At 30.8% G+C, this 18,720-nt stretch overlaps 1 protein-coding gene across 1 annotated transcript in view; it reads left to right on the forward strand.

Moving 5' to 3' along the window:
* The window catches only part of kcnq1.2 (potassium voltage-gated channel, KQT-like subfamily, member 1.2), a 224,154-nt gene that overhangs the window by 42,109 nt on the left and 163,325 nt on the right, over positions 1–18,720 (forward strand). The window contains exons 9-15 of the mRNA XM_051100084.1: positions 760–855; positions 953–1,084; positions 6,974–7,115; positions 10,231–10,257; positions 12,616–12,666; positions 12,840–12,948; positions 13,260–13,328. Coding sequence (XP_050956041.1) covers positions 760–855; positions 953–1,084; positions 6,974–7,115; positions 10,231–10,257; positions 12,616–12,666; positions 12,840–12,948; positions 13,260–13,328 — 626 coding nt within the window. The remainder of the gene's footprint in view (positions 1–759; positions 856–952; positions 1,085–6,973; positions 7,116–10,230; positions 10,258–12,615; positions 12,667–12,839; positions 12,949–13,259; positions 13,329–18,720) is intronic.

Below are 18,720 nucleotides of genomic sequence, written 5' to 3' on the forward strand. Positions count from 1 at the left end.
TTTGTGTGTGTGTGTATATATATATATATATATATATATATATATATATATATATATTATATGTATATGTGTGTATATATATATATGTATATATATTTAGAATTTAGAATATATTTTTATATAATTTACAGTATATTATAAAAATATATGCAATTCTAAAGAATTCTAATAAATTCTAAATAACATGTTTAAATTTACATATAACAAAAATATATAAAATGCTTATTGTGTGTGCGTAAAGAATTTCTAAAGAATGTAATAAATTCTACATTTTGTTTAAAATAATATATAATAAAAATATATCTGAAATGCTTTATGTGTGTGTGTTTATGTGTGTGTGTGTATATATATATATATATATATATATATATAGCATTTAGAATGTAGAATATATTATTATTTATATAATTTCTGGTAAATTATAGAAATATATACAATTCTAGAGTATTCTAATGAGTTCTAAATTACATTGAATTAATAAAAAAATATCTTTAAAGTAATGTATAATAAAAATTATATAATGCTATACATACACATATATATATATATATATATATATATACACATTTTCATTAATATCTGATAAACTGTGTGAAATATGTATATGTATGTATGTATGTATGTATATATATGTATATATATATATATATATATATATATATATATACATATATACATATATATTAAATTTAAATAATACAATGCATGCTAAAATTAAATTTTTTTTCATTTAATTTATTCATTTTCCTCTGCGTGCAGGGCATTCTGGGATCTGGTTTTGCTCTTAAAGTCCAGCAGAAACAGAGACAGAAGCATTTTAACCGGCAGATTCCAGCCGCAGCCTCTTTAATACAGGTGACAAAAGATTTGTTCTCTCAGCGTATGCTGCGGCCACAAAAAATGATAATTTCTTCCTTAACATACCATAAATATAACTCTATCCCACGTTCAGACGCTGTGGAGATGCTATGCCTGCGAGAAGTCAGACGGCTGTACGGCCACATGGAAGATGTACGTGCTGACAGGCGACTACATCCCCATCATAAACTCAGAAAACTCCAGCCCAGGCAACTTCAGACGTTTGGTGAGGAGAAACGCTCCCTGCTCCCTCCCCCTGTCTGCAAACGGATATTTCTCTGTCTTGACTTTCAGGTCCTTTGTGTTGTTTTTTTTGGGTCATTGTCATGTTTCTTCCTGTCAATTGTCCTGACTGAGCCTCCGTAGCGGGCCACTGCAAAGCCCAAACAGTAAAAGCATTTTTCTAGAGGGGTTATTGTGTGTTAAGTCTTCTCTATAGGCTCATGTGAGTTCCCAGGATGCATGTAAAGGTCTCTGTGAGTAAACAGTAGAGGGTGTGATGGGTGTTTCAGATGAATTCAGATGAATTTAGCTTTTCCCGTAACAGATTATTTTCCACATGACTACCTTGCTGTTCTGTCATTTTTCACAATTTTTACTCTAAAGTGTTAGCGGGTTAGTTCATTCGGATGGTTCTTGGTTTGAACTGTGTCAAATTACAGGAGTAAAATGGGTTGGCTGTTTTCAGAGCTTTCCCAGCTTTTTCAGTTATCTTTTTCCAACAAAGTAGTGGCATAGCATGTCATAATCAGACATGATATTCTAAAATGTTGTGTTTTTAAAGGAGAACTTCACTTCCAGAACAACAATTTACAAATAATTTACTCATCCCCTTGTCATCCAAGATGTTCATGTCTTTCTGTCTTCAGTAGTAAAGAAATTATGGTTTTTGAGGAAAACATTTCAGGATTTTTCTCCATATAATGGACTTAATTAGTGCCCTGATTTTGAACTTCCAATCTGTAGATTAAATGCAGCTTCAAAGGCTCTAAACGATCCCAGACGAAGAGAAGGGTCTTATCTAGTGAAACGGTAATTTTTTGCGAAAAATAAAAATGTGTATACTTTTTAAGCACAAAAGCTCATGTAGCACAGGCTCTGAGATGCGCGTCCACGATGCTACGAATTAGTGATGGGTCATTCTTGAAAGATTTGTTCATTTTGAACGAATCTTTAATGTGACTCAGTAAGAATGAGTCATCTCGGGGAGTGATTCGTTCAGTTGCGCAGGCGCAACATGCTATTAGGTTCTGTACTGGAATTAGTTCACCTGTTTCGAGTCTTCGGGTTTTTCGAGTCGTTCGTTCATCTTACGGGGCTGTCACGTTTTGAACGAACGACTTGAACCTGAAAACTCGAGATGAACTAATAAATTCTTTTTCCGGCTCACACTGCATTGGTTGAGCTTATGGGGCTGTCACATGATGAACGAACGACTCGAACCTGAAAACTTGTCAGATAAGAGGTGAGGTGAGCTAATCATAGACTAAAGACCCAGGTAAACAATGAATTAATCTTTTTCTGTTTCTTACAGCATTATAGTTTTGTCTTGTTTGTAGTGTGATCAATGTTTGTGTAAGCAGTAGATGTGTTAGGGAAGTAATGCGAAACTTTTTAATTATATTTTACTAAAATGAACGAAATGAATCGAAAAAAGATTCGTTCATTTTGCTGAACGAGACTCAAAGGTCCAATCACTACTACAAATCACGTCTAAGTTCATTGACTGTGTACTCAAGCTCAGAAAGGTAGAGTATGGCAAAAAACTCAGAATCGTCCGACATCGCTGTCCCTTTTTGTTTGTAAACAGCGTTTGACTTACTTGCACTTTCTTAGTCTTTGCGCGTTCGCTTTGTAAACACTGGGTCTGTAGTTCCGCCTACGTTCAGCGTGACCTTTCGACGTGATTCAATAGTACGTAGCTATTGAGGTAATGAACGCGCATCCCAGAGCCTGCGCTGCATCCCAGAGTTTGGGGCTCAGATTTAATTATTTATTTATTTATTTTAAGGTTTTGGGACAGATATTTATTTTGAGTTTGGGGTCAGATTTTATTCATTTATTTCTTTATCAGATATTTATTTATTTATTTTGAGTTTTGGGTCAGATATTTATTTATTTATTTATTTTATTGATTTATTTATTTTGAGTTTTGGGCCAGATATTTATTTATTTATTTATTTTGAGTTTGGGGTCAGATTTTCTTTCTTTCATTCTTTCTTTCGTTCTTTCTTTCTTTCTTTTGAGTTTTGGGTCAGATATTTACTTATTTATTTTGAGGTTTGGGGGTCAGATTTTGTTTATTTATTTATTTATTTAGGGTTTTGGGACAGATGTTTATTTATTTATTTTGAATTTGGGTGTAAGATTTTATTTATTTATTTAGGGTTTTGGGACAGATATTTATTTATTTATTTATTTTGAGTTTGGTGTCAGATATTTATTTATTTATTTATTTATTTAGAGTTTGGGGTCAATTATTTATTTATTTATTTATGAAAGAAATTAATGCTTTTATTTTAAGTTGTTAAAAAGTGACAGTAAAGACATTTACAATTTAGCAAAAGTTTTTTTTGTTTTTTTTTCGTGTTCTTTTGAACTTTCTATTCATCAAGAAACAAAAATCCACTAAAATTATTAAGCTGCATTTAATATTCTTTTATCATTAATAGTAATAAGAAAATGAAATTCAGCTTTGCCATCACAAGAATAAATTAAATTGTAAAATAGATATTTTAAATTGTAAAAATATTTCAAATTATTATTGTCCTGCATTTAAATACTAAAAAATATTTCACAATATTACTGTTTTACTGCAAATTAAATTAAATTAAATTAAATTAAATTAAATTATTTAAAATAAAATAAAATAAAATAAAATTACTGACCCCAAATTGTAAATGTTTTATTAGTTGTATTAGGTGTAAAAGTATCTGTTTAACATGAAATTACATTCACAGCTCATATTACTTACATAATGACACTTTTACCATCAATGTGAAAACAATTCAACATGAAAATGTAAGATGAGACTTGATATTACTAATTGGAAATCAGCTGTATGATGTGAAGTGTCTCTATGACAGACATAATTAAATATGAGGAAGTGAAAACATAAATTTAAGTGTTTCTTCAAGTTGTTTTTAGTGTTAAATATTTGATAATGTAACTTTTTGTTGAAACTATATTTTCTGTCTTTACCAAAAAGAAGCTTGTTCAGATGATGAAAAACTTCTCCGAGACTGCGTTCGATTGACTTCCGTCCACGGCGAGTGTGCGTTTGACACAGAGCCAGAAGGTTTTTGCCATTCAACGTTTTAATTAACACCGCTGTGTGACGGCTTTAACCCCGCGGTGGATTTCACAGGGCTTTTCTGAAGAGAAACCAGGTCAGGATGTATGTTGAGGTGTGAGAAGCGCGGCGAGAGACCTGATGTCATGGGACGGAGTCATTTCTCGCTGTCTCTCGGCTCGCCCGCTTGACCCCGCGGCCCCCCTTTGTCTGCCGCGCACAAAGACGCAGTCAAACGCGATGATGTCACCGCAGCCGCTCTCCTGGGAGCAAAACCTTTGTGTAGTGCAACAACAACAAAAAAATCTTTGTGTAGCTCTGACTCCAAACGTATTGGGCAGAGCGACGGCCGCGTCCACCTCTTTCCGCGCGGGCGTGTGACTGTTCTCCTTCATAAACCTCTCATTCAGGACTGCCGGATTTATTTCCCCCCCACGGCAGTTATTCAGGCCAGTGGCAGGCTATGATTTTTCACGAAGCACAGTGACGTGACTAATAATTTACTCACTTGTGTAGGTTGCAGAGTCACCGCAGAATTCATTAATTCACAAAATGCATATTCTCCAAAAAAGGGCAAATTTGAATTTCATATCTGCGGGATTTTGACGTGTTTCCTTATCAGCGTTTCTTGGGAAGAAACAAAGAGTTTCTTGGAGCTGCTGTTTTTCAGATTATATATGTGATTAAATGTGGCTTTGTTTTGGGATTTGGGACTCGTACGTCACAGGCTTTCTGAATTTCTCTTTGTGAAGTTATTTGAATGAGCTTTGCAATGATTCACAATGGCAAGTAAAATGTCATTTGTGCACCGTCATGTTGTTCCAAACTTGTATGACTTGCTTGTTTTTTCATAAAACGCACATTTTGGCCATTGTTTTCCATATTAAAATGGGATATATACACTACCAGTCAAAAGTTTTAATGTTTTTTTAAAGAAGGTCTCTTCTGCTCACCAAGTCTGCATTTATTTGATTCAAAACAGCAACAACTGTACAATTTTGAAATATGTTTACTATTTAAAATAACTGTTTTCTATTTAAATATATATTAAATTTTAATTTATTTCCGTGACCAAAGCTGAATTTTCAGCATCATTACTCCAGTCACATGATCCTTCAGAAATCATTATAATATGCTGATTTGCTGCTCAAGAAACATTATTATTATTATTATTATTATTATTATTATTATTATTATTATTAGCCATATTTAAAACCGTTTAGTACACTTTTTTTTCCCAAGATCAGCATTTATCTGGACTGGAGTAATGATGCTGAATATTCAGCTTTGATCACAGGAATAAATTACATTTTAAAATATATTCAAATAGAAAACAGTTATTTTAAATAGTAAAAGAATTTCAAACATTTAAATGCAGGCTTGGTGAGCAGAAAGAATTCTTTAAAAAACTTACTGTTCAAAAACATTTGACTGGTACTGTGGAAGCTTGGCTGCATTTATTTAATTAAAAATACAGTAAAAACAGAACGGTAAAAATACAGTAATTTGTGAAATATTATTAGAATGTAAAATAGCTGTTTTCCATGTGAATATACTGTAAAATGTAATTTATTCCTGTGATCAGCGCTGAATTTTCAGCATCATTACTCCAGTTTGTCACATGATCTTTCAGAAATCATTCTAATATGCCGATTTGCTGTTCAAGAAACATTTATGATGATGATGATGATGATGATTGATGATGATTTTTATTATTATTATTATTATTGTTTTGATCCTATTTTAAATATTCAAATATTTAAATAATCAAAGATTCTCTGATGAATAGAAAGATCCAATTCTAAATCAAATCATCTAAATAAAAAGCTTTTGTAACATTATACACTATAGCTTGGAGTCAATATGATTTTTTTGTCTTTCTTTCTATTTTTGGGGGGGGGACATTATAGAAATTAATGCTTTTATTTAGCAAGGATGCTTTAAATTGATCAAAAGTGATGACAAAGACATTTATAATGTTACAAAAGATTTCTATTTTAGATAAATGCTGTTCTTCTGAACTTTCTTTTCATCAAAGAAACCTGAAAAAATCTTCTCTGCTGTTTTCAACATAATAATAATAAATGTTTTTTGAACAGCAAATCAGAATATTAGAATGATTTCTGAAGGATCATGTGACTGGAGTAATGATGGTAAAAATTAAGCTTTGAAATCACAGGAATAAATTACATTTTAAATTATATTTAAATAATAAAAAGCTGATATTTTAAATAGTAAAAATAAATGCAGGCTTGGTGAGCAGAAGAGACTTCTTTAAAAAACATTAAACATCTTACTATTCATAAACATTTGACTGGTAGTGTGGAAGTATGGCTGCATTTATTTAATTAAAAATACAGTAAAATTGTGAAATATTATTACAATTTAAAACAACTGTTTTCTATGTGAATGTATTTTAAAATGTTATTTATTCCTGTGATTTCAAAGCTGAATTTTTAGCACCATTACTCCAGTCACATGTCACTAATTATCATATTAGAATGATTTCTGAAGGATCATGTGACACAGTAGACTGGAGTAATGATGCTGAAAATGTAGCTTTTCATCACAGGAATAAATTATATATTAAAATATATTACAACAGAACACAGCTTTTTAAAATCATAATAATATAAAAAGTTTTTACTGTATTTTTAATCAAATAAATGCAGTTTTGTTGAGCATAAGAGTTTAATTTTTCAACAACAGATCTTAATTATTTCATGCACTATATTCCAAGTCTTTTTCATCATTTTCTGTCTAAATTTCTTGAATTATTTCTCTATAAAGGCCGTGTAATGAATGTCACTCTTGTCTTCTCAGAGTAAGCGGTACAAACGGAAGCCGAAGGTCACGCGTGATAACGGTTCTCTGGGTCCCGGAGGAGAACGCGCCCTCTCCATCCCACAAATCACCTACGACCACATCGATGATAAAGATGGAGTCTTTTCAGAGGAGTCCACAGGTATGGCCTCTCATGCTCGGCATGCTGGGATAGCCGACTTTGTATGTTTAGTCATTTATATGATGCCCATCTGTGTGAGTGTGCAGTGTTTCATCAGTATATTTTCCAACAACTTTCTTTAAGACATTTTTAAAATGGACTAAATAAGCATTTTAAGCCATGAAACCCAAACCAGTTGGCTCCAAGATGAATCCCAACAATTATTATTATATTATTATTATTATTATTATTATTACAATTTTGAATTAGCTTTTATTTTTAATTTTTAAATTTAAAAAGTTTTTAGTAATTTTGTTTTTGTTATTTTTCATTATTATTATTATTATTTTTAAGATTTCTATTTAGCTTTATTTTATTCAGTTTTAGTTTTAGAAATGTTAGTTATTTCGTCAACTTATTTATGTCAGTTAGTTGCCAAGGCAGAATTTCTATTAAGGCTTTATTTTATTTTTGTTTCATCTAATATTTATATTTTATTTAGTTTTTATTTATGTTAATTTAATTTATATTTATTCAATATTATTTCAATTACTGAAAACATTTTTTTATTGGTTTTGGTTAACGATATCAACACTGATCACAAAAATTGGGAAAGTATTTAGATTCTAATTGGATCAATTGAGGTGTTTACATGAGTCCCCACAATATTTTTATATTTTGAGGTTTTGTTTAGTTTCATTCTTTATTTTTATATTTCCATTTTTTATTTTATTTTATTTTAGTCTAATTGAGGAAGTTTTCAGATTCAAATGTTACATATTTGAATTGATTGATGCATTTACATGAAGGCTTTTCAGACCGATTGAGTCCAAACAATATTTTCATAATAATATTAATACATTTTTTTTTTTATTATAAAACAATTTAAAAAAATTTTTTTTTTTTTTGACATTTTCAGTTTTTGTTTTTCTATATATTTCCTTTTTCATATTTCCATTTTGCTTTAATTAATCTGTATTTTATCATTTTATTTACTTTTTATTTTATTATTCAATTTAATTTAATTTAATTTTAATCTGTTTAAGAAAGTATTCGGATTGAGTATGATTGAGTATTCAGCATTTACATGAAGGCTTTTATTTATTTTATTTTATTTTTTATGTCTTGAGGAAGTTTTCCGATTTAAAGGTTTACATAGCTGTTTAAATTGACTGAGGCATTTACATGAAGGCTTTTTGGCCTGATTGAGTCCACACAATATCATTCATTTTATTTTATTTTAGTTTTAGTCTGATTGAGGAAGTTTTCAGATTCAGAGGTTACATATTTGAAATGATTGAAGCATTTACATTATGGCTTTTCAGTCCGATTGAGTCCACAATATTTTCATAATAATTTTGATAAGTTTTTATTTTTTATTTTAAAATAATTTAAAACAACATTTGTTGACATTTTCAGTAGTTTTTGTTTTTCTATATATGTCCTTTTTTATATTCCCATTTTGCTTTAATTGATATGTATTTTATCGTTTTATTTATTATTTTATTTTATTAAATTAAATTAAATTTAATTTGATTAAGAAAGTATTCGGATTGAGTATGATTGAGTATTCAGCATTTACATGAAGGCTTTTATTTTATTTTTTAAAGTATTTTATTTTATTTTATTTATTTATTTTTAAATAATAATAATTTTTTAAATCCGAAAGTATTAAATAAGAAAGTATTCGGATTGAGTATTGAGTATGATTGAGTATTCTGCATTTACATGAAGGCATTTTATTTTATTTTATTTTATTTTATTTTATTTTATTTTATTTTATTTTGTGTACTTTTGTACTATGTCTTTCTACTTTTGTACTCAGCAGTTTTTGTTTCCCTACATATTTCCTTTTTTATATTTCCATCTTGCTTTAATTAATCTGTATTTTATCATTTAATTTATTATTTAATTTAATTTAATTTAATTTTAATCTGACTAAGAAAGTATTTGGATTGAGTATTGCGGATGATTGTGTATTCATTTACATGAAGGCGTTTCTTTTATTTTATTATTTTTTATATTTTTATTTTATTTTTATTTTTTAAATATTTTAGATTTTTAATCTTTTAATTAAAATTTTATTTTATTTTATTTTAATTTTTTATTTTATTTTATAATCTGATTGAGAAAGTGCTTGTACTCATAGGTTTATATTGCTTTTCAGTCAGATTGAGTCATCAGTGCGATTGACAGATTATTAGTGTGTGTGTAAACATACAGTAGCCAGTGTTGACACACTTTCAAGAAGAGGAGCTTGTTCCTGATGTTTCCTTTTAACCACATCTCATGAAAAGTGTGTCCGTTAAGTGAATTAGACAGCTGCAAATCTGAGCTTGATTTTATTAAAGACTAGCATATGATGACTGACTCACATTAGCCAAATTCAACAGACAGATCTAGTCTGACTACCAGAAAACTGGAAATGCATGTGTAGTTAGTACAAAAATATGTTTTCAGAGCTGGAGCGAAAGTTTCTTCTTCACTGGAGCGTTCGCTGCAACTCATCAACCAGAAAACAAGACACAAAAGAGGCTCTTGACGTTTATTTACTCCATTCTTGTACCCCATAAATTGAGCGGAAAAGCCGGCGTTTCGACCTGACCCATTTTTCCATATTGAATAGATGTCATTTTCCACAGGCATCCGGTCCCCTGCTAAAGCGCTCTGTTAATAAGTCTGTTTTTACGTGTTTTCCTGTCAAATGGCTTCATCATAAAAGCAGACACATTAACACAGACGGTCCCCAGCAGAGAAGCCTCTTCTGAAGCTTAATTACGACTGAAGAGGGGAAAGATAATGAAATCGCAGCACATGTCTGCAGGCCTTTGAACTCGGGGAAAAGGGAAAGATAAAAACATGTTCGGCGGTTTGGCTTATCAAAGCCTGCAGCCGGTTACATAGTCTGTAAGATATTTGTGCAAAACTCTGTTTTCATCAGAAGAACGGAACCAAACCAACCAACGTTTAGGAAGAAGTGCCATTTGCAACTCATAATGTGTCGCATTTTAGAGTGAAACTGGATATTTAGCTAGAAAAACATGGTTTTTGTTCGTTGGGAATTGATTGAAGTGTGAAACGGTAGATCAAATGTCACACCAAGTGTGAACAGTTACATGTTTTTCCCTTTACGCAGGCATCACAAAACTCTTTCGATCATCAGGTGAGAGCTTTCTATCCGTGCCGCTGTGGTTTTCTGCTTGATGCTGCTGCTGCTTCTGCTTTTTTGCAAGTGCATGTTGTTATTGTGGCATCATGTCGCTTGCTACGGTACATAAAGGCATTTCTTTTAGCAGAATGTGAATGTTAAAAAGCAGCAATTTGCTTAAATGAAACAAGGTGTCAAAGCAGGAAGTCATTTCCATTATAACGTCTAATAAAAACTGATAAATAAAAAGGAAATTTAAAGTTTAAAGTTTACATACACCTTGCAGAATCTGCAAAATGTTAATTGTTTTACCAAAATAACAGGAAAATATTAGTTGAATTTATACAAATGACCCCTTTCAAAAGTTTACATACTCTTGATTTGTATTGTTACTTGTATGATCCACAGCTGTGTTTTTGTTTAGTGATAGTTGTTCATGAGTCTCTCAGTTGAACTGCCTGCCTTCAGTAAAATCCTTCAGGTCCCACAAATTCTTTGGTTTTCCAGCATTGTGTATTTGAACCCTTTCCAATGATGACTGTAAGATTTTGAGATCCATCTTTTCACACTGAGGACAACTGAAGGACTCATATGCAACTATTACAGAAGGTTCAAACACTCACTGATGCTTCAGAAGGAAAAACAATGCATTAAGAGCTGGGGGGTGAAAACTTTTGGAATTTAAAGATCAGGGTAAATTTAACTTATTTTGTCTTCTGGAAAACATGTATGTATCTTCTGTAGCTTCTGAAGGGCAGTACTAAATGAAAAAAAAACATGATATTTGGGCAAAATAAGAAACATTTACACATCTTCATTCTGTTCAAAAGTTTTCACCCCCCTGCTCTTAATGCATTATTTTTCCTTCTGGAGCATCAGTGAGTGTTTGAACCTTCTGTAATAGTTGCATATGAGTCTCTCAGTTGTCGTCAGTGAAAAGATGGATCTCAAAATACAGTCATGACATACAGTCATTGTTGGAAAGGGTTCAAATACACAAAAACACAAAAATGCTGAAAAACCAAAGAATTTGTGGGACCTGAAGGATTTTTCTGAAGAACAGCAGACAGTTTCACTGTTCAGGGCAAACAAGAGACTCATGAACAACTATCACTAAACCAAAAAACAGGGCTGTGGATCATTCAGGTAACAACACAGCATTAAGAATTAAGCTTATGTAAACTTTTAAACGGGGTAATTTTTATGGACTATATGTAAACATCTTTTATGTGAATTATCTTATTCAGGTCAGTACTAAATAAAAAAATAGCATGCATTTTGTATGCATTTTTGCTGAAAAACCTGTTCTACATGATCTAGTACATGTCTTCTGTTGTCTGATTGATAATTTTGATGTTTTTAGCAAGTAAAAGGCCTTTTAGTATAATTGCATGTCTAGATTCCATCTTACTTTTAAGACATATAAATAACAACACCTGCAAAACATCAACAAAATTGCATATCTTTGCTCAGTTTGGGTCTCTGAATAATTATATATAATTCATTATAATAATTCGTAATTAATAATAATAATAATAATTTAGTAATTAATAATAATAGTAATAATAATAATTTAGTAATTAATTATATATCTCACAATTCTGAGAATGCGAGTTTGTACCATGCAATTGCGAGGGGAAAAAGGTTTAAATTGTGAGATAAAATTACCTTTTTTTATTTTTTATTCAGTGGCAGAAACAGGCTTCCAAACAATTCAATACTATATGAGCCATAAAAAATGTGAGCCATAAAAAAACTTTTGCAAACTTTTAAGGAGGATTGAATCTTGTATGCAGCATTATTTTAGTTTTGTTGAAATACTTTTATAGTTTTTAAATTTTTTTTTTTCCATTTTCATTTTAAGTTTAGCTAATATTTTAGTAAATTTGTTGTGCATTTTTTGATGTTTTTTTTTTTTTTTTTAATAATATGTATACGTAATTTTTATTCATTTTAATTTTGATCTCAGTTTTAGTTATTTTAGAAGATTAAATTAAACTAAATGAAAAGGAGACGTTGCTTTGGCAGCTAGCTGAAATAAAATAACTGTTTTTATATTTTGTTTTATTTCAGCTGGTAATTATTTAAGGTAAAAAATATGGTTTCAGTTTATTCATTAGTTAATTGTATTTTAATTTATTTACTAATTAACTAAATTTATTTTACCAAATGAAGTGTCAAAGGTCGCCCGAGTGCCAAAGTACACAACTTCATACATTATCACACCGTCTCAGTCAGTTTTGCTCACGTGTTTTCTTAATATTTAAGCTTTCATATTAATCCTATTCAGCCTCTGCTGTTCTTTCTTGTCTCGTTTTTGTCGTTCAGCATGATCTTAGTTTGCGCTTTTTCTTTGTATCTGCATGTCAACAGACCGCCAGCGCTCGTGGTCGGCTTTCGCTCTCAGCTGTCCTTCTTCTCCAGGTATCCGTCTTTCTTTTCCTCGGTTTCACTTTGCATACGCTCTCCTGCTTTCTCAGTCTCTTCCTCTAACTTAAATGTGTGGATTTATTTTCATTCTAGCACATCTAAATACTTATTTTTTTAATGTCATGTGAGTTTGTGGTTTAATGGAGATACTGTAATTTCCTCTACAGTTAAGAAAAAACTAGACGGCCCTGATATCTCTCGAAACAACAGCCTGGTGGATGAACTGGACTTCTCGGCTGAAGACATCCCTCTGCCTGTGGTTACAGACGCTTCACAGTGAGTTACACTGGTTTTTACCTATCCATTGAAAGCTTTCATCGCTCAAAATGGCATTAAATGTTTGCGTTCGCTCCATCCGTCTCATCCGTGATCGCTCGCTTGTGTGTGAATTGCAGTTTTAGGAGGAGTAGCGTTTGCTTGTGTGGTGTGAACAAGCCAGGTGCATTTGGATATTCTGCTTTCTTCCTGTCATTTCATTTCTCTTTTAAAGCATCCTCACCTTTTCATACTGTCCCATCTGAAACATCTCAAGAGCTTCCTGATCCTCAGCTGTGAGATGAAGGAAAGCGCCTCTTTCTCTCTTTCAGTCTGTTGAGAAGCCCGTTTGTGGCAAAGGAGGAAGAATCAGTCTCTACTCAGCACCTGAATACAACAAGGTACTGTTTCCTGTCTGTTTCCGGTCTATTTCCCATCTGTTTCCTGTCCCATGCGTTTGATAATGTGATCAGCCTGGTTGGTGAGATTCTCACTTTTGTTCTCTCACTTTTGTCTCTCAGATGTGATGTTTTTTTTTTTTTTTTTTTTACTTGAAGTATATTGTAGTCAGTGTTTTTTTTTTTTAATTCAGTGAATCGTTTCATTTAAATGAATCCTTGAATCAAAGAATCTTTATGTAATTAATTGTTCCAAAACATCTCAGCCGCCGTGATTCAGTGATGTTCAAAAGAAACAGATCTTGTATTAATGAGTCAGTGAGTTATTTGACTGATTCAGTCTGGTTTGTGAATGAATCATTTGAAATCTTATTACAATATCCATTCAGTGATTTTCCCCTTGAAATAAAATAAACTCTACCGGTTATAAAATAATTTTAAAAAGCCTGAAACATTATTTCATTTTTTTGATTATTTAAAAAAAAGGAAAATTAGTCAGTCCCCCCCCCTTTTTTTTTTTTTTTTAGATATGATCAATTAAATTGTTTTCCTAGAAATCCTAGAACTTCTTGTATCCTAGAAAAGTTATGGAAATTTATTTGTCAGAAAGTGCGAGAGCCTTATGTGACTCAGTTAAATTGATTCAGTGATTCTTTCACAAAATCACACAGATGATAATTTTATAACTGAAATTACTTTTGTCCAAACTCATCTTTTGATTTTGAACTTTTAAAATTTATTTTATTTTATTTTATTTTTTGGTAAAACTTTTCATTAAGGTGTGATTTTTTTTTTTTTTTTTTTTTTTTTTTTACTACAAAAGGTCATGCGAATTAATAAAATATTTTAGGATTTTTGAAAAAGTCAGTTTTCTTCTTCTTCTTTTTTTTTTTTTTTTTTTTTTTTTTTTTTTTAGATATAGTCAATTTTTTTAAACAAAATCTTTGTCTAATTAAATCCTAGAAATTCTTGTATCCTGGAAAAGTTATAGAAATTTAACGTCAGAAAGTGAACTGAACTGAAGTTACTTTTGTCCAAACTCATGTTTTGATTTTGAACTTTTAAATTTTATTTTATTTTATTTTATTTTATTTTTTGGTAAAACTTTTCATTAAGGTGTGAATTTTTTTTTACTTATTATTATTTTTTTTTCTTTAATACAAAAGGTCATGGGAATTAATAAAATATTTTAGGATTTTTGGAAAAGTCAGTTTTCTTCCAGATATAATCAATTTAATTTTTTAAACAAAATCTTTGTGTAATCTTTGTCTAATTAAATTCCATAAAGGTGTGATTTTCAGGACTACAAAAAGTCATGAGAATTAATAAAATATTTTAGGATTTTTGGAAATCTTATCTCTTTCTTTTTTTTTTTTTTTTAAGATATGATGATTCAGTTCTTTTTTACAAAGTCTTTGTCTAGTTAAATCCTAGAAATTCTTGTATCCTAGAAAAGTTATGGAAATGTATTTGTCACAGTGCGAGAACATTGTGTGACTCAGTTGAGTTGATTCACTGAGATGATGATTCAGTTATTCTTTTACAAAATCACACAGATGATAATTTGATAACTGAAATTACTTTTTATTTTATTTTTATTTATATTTTTTTTTTTGGGGGGGTAAAACTTTCCATTAAGGTGTGATTTTTTATTATTTTTTTTATTTTTTTTTTCAGGACTAGAAAAGGTCGTAGGAATTAATAAAATATTTTATTTAACTTTGTCTAGTTAATCCTGGAAATTCCTTATGTGACTCAGTTGAGTTGATTCACTGAGATTCATTCACAAAAAACCCAGACAGTTATTTAATAACTGCAATGATTTTGCCCAAACTCACTATTGTGGCAAACCTGAAACATTAAATGACTCAGTCAGTGTCTATAGAGTCCATTAGTCGGTAGATTTTAGCGTTTAGCCTGGACACACAGGTCTGTTTCTGAGCCACACCTGTGAAAGCATCTCAACTGACTTTCAGCACGTCCTCCGTGGTCTCCGGACGCTTTCTGCTCCTGCCGCCCGTGATGAGGTGTGTTAGCGTGGGCCTGTCCGGGGAAATGAAAGGATATCTCTCTCATTAGGGCCTGTGAGAAGCCCTAAAGGGGGGAATAAAGAACAGGAAGGGCGTGAAAGAGGAAGTGGGCGGCCTGTGGTGTAAAGGGATGCTGGGTGTAGATGCTTTACGACATTTAAAAGTACAGTTCACGCAAAAATAAAAAAAATAGCTGAAATGTACTCGCCGTCAGGCCATCTGAGATGTAGATGAGTTTGTTTCTTCATCAGATTTGGAGACATGTAGCATTACGTCACTTGCTCACCAATGGATGTGAATGGGTGCCGTCAGAATGAGAGTCCAGACAGCTGATAAGTAATCCACACCACTCCAGTCCATCATTTAACATCTTGTTTTTTTGTTTAGTCGTCTCTTTCAAGAAATCTAACGCCATCCAGACACACTTTTCAGGTCTGTCTGGAAAAGATTGACCTTTGACCCCATCTGTGAATCTTCCTGCTGCCACAGTAAAATGTATTGATGATACTTCAACTGAGACTTAAAGTATGAATGAACTTTTCTGAAATGTTCCACTACAGTTGTTTTATCTGATTCGCAAACGGCCCACAAAAGCGTATTGTTCTTTGTCAGATATTCGGTCTAGTCTCGCCAAGAATGAGCGGAGTGGGAACACGCGTCATATTGACACAAAACAACTGTGTCTGAGAAAACGTATAATGAGAGGATGAGGTGGAGGAGGAGAGAGCAGATCCAGCCTGTATGAAATCATCTCTGACTCATGTGCTCATTTACACTGTGAATAACTTCAGTCACAGACACTGTCTGATGATACAGAACGAAATATATCAATATAACAACTCAGAACCTCAATTAAGAATGTAGTATTGATTTTCTCTTGCTCTGTTTGGCATGCTGTAGTACTCTATATACTCTATTTGTGTACTATTTTAACAATATGTGACCCTGGACTACAAATCCAGTCATTAGATTTACACATCGTCTAATTAAATAAACTTTCCATTGGTTTGTTAGAATAGGACAATATTTGGTCGAGATACAACTATTTGAAAATCTGGAATCTGAGGGTGCAAAAAAATCTAAATATTGAGAAAATCATCTTTGAAGCTGTCCAAATGTTCTTAGCAATGCATATTACTAATCAAAAATTAAGTTTTGATATATTTACGGTATGAAACTTTCAAAATATCTTCATTGGACATGATCCTTACTTAATATCCTAACGATTTTTGGCATAAAAGAATCATTTTGACCCATACAATGTATGTTTGGCTATTGCTACAAATATACCTGTGCTACTTATGACTATCCCACAATGCATTGCATACTACTTGACCTTCCATTTCTAATACAATGATTGGTAAACAGTTAATAGATTTAAATTATAATAAATAAAAACAAATGTATTGTGTATTAAATAAATTTGTGCATTATGTGCATTATATATATAGCATAATGTATGCTAAAGATTGTGCAATTATATATTTAGATACTGTTTTTGTATATTTATATATTTTATGTATTTTTTTTTAAACATAAAAGTATTTTAATGATATTTTAAAAATAATATTAAAATTATTTAAATGCTATATATATATATATATATAATTTATTTTTTACAATGTTTTATTTTAGCTATATAAAATACTTTATATATTTTTATGTATTATGTAGTATAATTTCTATTCTACTATTTTGATGTGCATTTATATGTAAAATACTATAATTAATTATAGTTAATAAAAACTATTAAAAATATTACTTGAAATACAATAAACTTTACCTGAAATAATAATAATAATAATTATATATATATATATATACATATATATATGATGTATCAAAATAACTAAAACTTTATAATGAAAATAGAAATAGCAAAAATAACTCAAAATATTAACAAAACATAATATCAGCATATCAGTGACACTAAAATAACACTGTTAATATATTAATATTTAATAAAAAAAAAAAAAAATAATAATAAATATATATATATATATATTAAAATCTGTGCTATTCTCAATTAACCTTAATTAATTTTTTTTTTGAATTGTGATTTTTGATTCTCTTTTGTATTTTATTCTTTTTTGCACAGTTCGTTTTTATTGTGCTCCTTATTATATTGCAATTGTTCGGTCGCATTGGTCATTGGTTTTTAATTGTGCTTTAATTAAATATTGCTTTATGCACTAAAGTACAAAGGAAAGCCTCTTTCTAGTGATATAAATTCCAAACAAACATAATAATATATTAATGTTGCATGTGTATTAGTGTGTAAATACCAAGATGTGACTCAAAGTGACTCACAATGATGCCGTTTTGGATCAAATCATCTGCTAATTGAATAAGTGAAATGTGGAGTGGGTCACATGTGTCATTTTCTAATCTATTTTTCTACATTTTACAGCACCCAGTAATACTTGTTTTCCAAACACAGGCCGTCTGTCTCTCTTTCTCCGTCCTCCGCCCATGTTTGTCCTGCAAAATCCCAGAATTCCTCAGTGATATCATTGCTGGAGCATGTGTGTTTGTTCGACACATCAGCGCTGCGTGAGTCAGGTGGAATGTGCCGCAGAGTGACCGTTTAGACATGAAAGCTGAACTCAGACCAGGTCTGAGACGGTTTAAACCAGACAGACTCAATGAAAGCTCTTTTCATGAGGAGTGAAATGAAAGCGCAGGATTTGTAGGGGCTTGTGTCACGAATTGTGTAATGAATTGCCACGGTGTCGTGAGAAGATCTTTTACTCTGTTCTGGCTGGAATGTTTGGAAATGAGCTGAGCACTTAAACCGTTTGCACCGCCGGCTCCTGCTCAAATATAATTCAGGATTCCCAGCAGATTTATTGCTTGTGTAACAAGGACACTTGGCTTCCAGTCTCGTGGAGCCAGACGTTTGACTGTTAGCAGAAAGTGCAGTTTGGAGCTTATTCTGTGTATTTTTCATAGTATGTCAATTAACTTTATTATTGTGTGTGTGTATATAAATAGAGAGAGAGAGAGATGGCTTGACATTTATATAGGTGTATTTTTTAAATATATGTATTTAATTTTTTTTTAAATATATATTTAGTGTAAATATTTTTAACAATATATCAAATATATATATATATGAATAAATAAAAATTTAATTTAATATATAAATAAAATTGTATTTTACATATTGTTTTGTACATTAAATTTATTTAACAATAATATCCATTTTATTTATTTTTTATTTGTTCTTATATAAATTAGTAAGTAGTACTGTAGAAAATGTTAAATCTTCATTTATATATATATTATATAAAAATAAAATATAAAAATGCATATATAAATATATATAAATACATGCAATCAAAAATGAAATATTTTTAATGATG

This window comes from Labeo rohita, chromosome 25 (assembly GCF_022985175.1).
Source record: "Labeo rohita strain BAU-BD-2019 chromosome 25, IGBB_LRoh.1.0, whole genome shotgun sequence".
In the NCBI taxonomy this organism is placed as follows: Eukaryota; Metazoa; Chordata; class Actinopteri; order Cypriniformes; family Cyprinidae; genus Labeo; species Labeo rohita.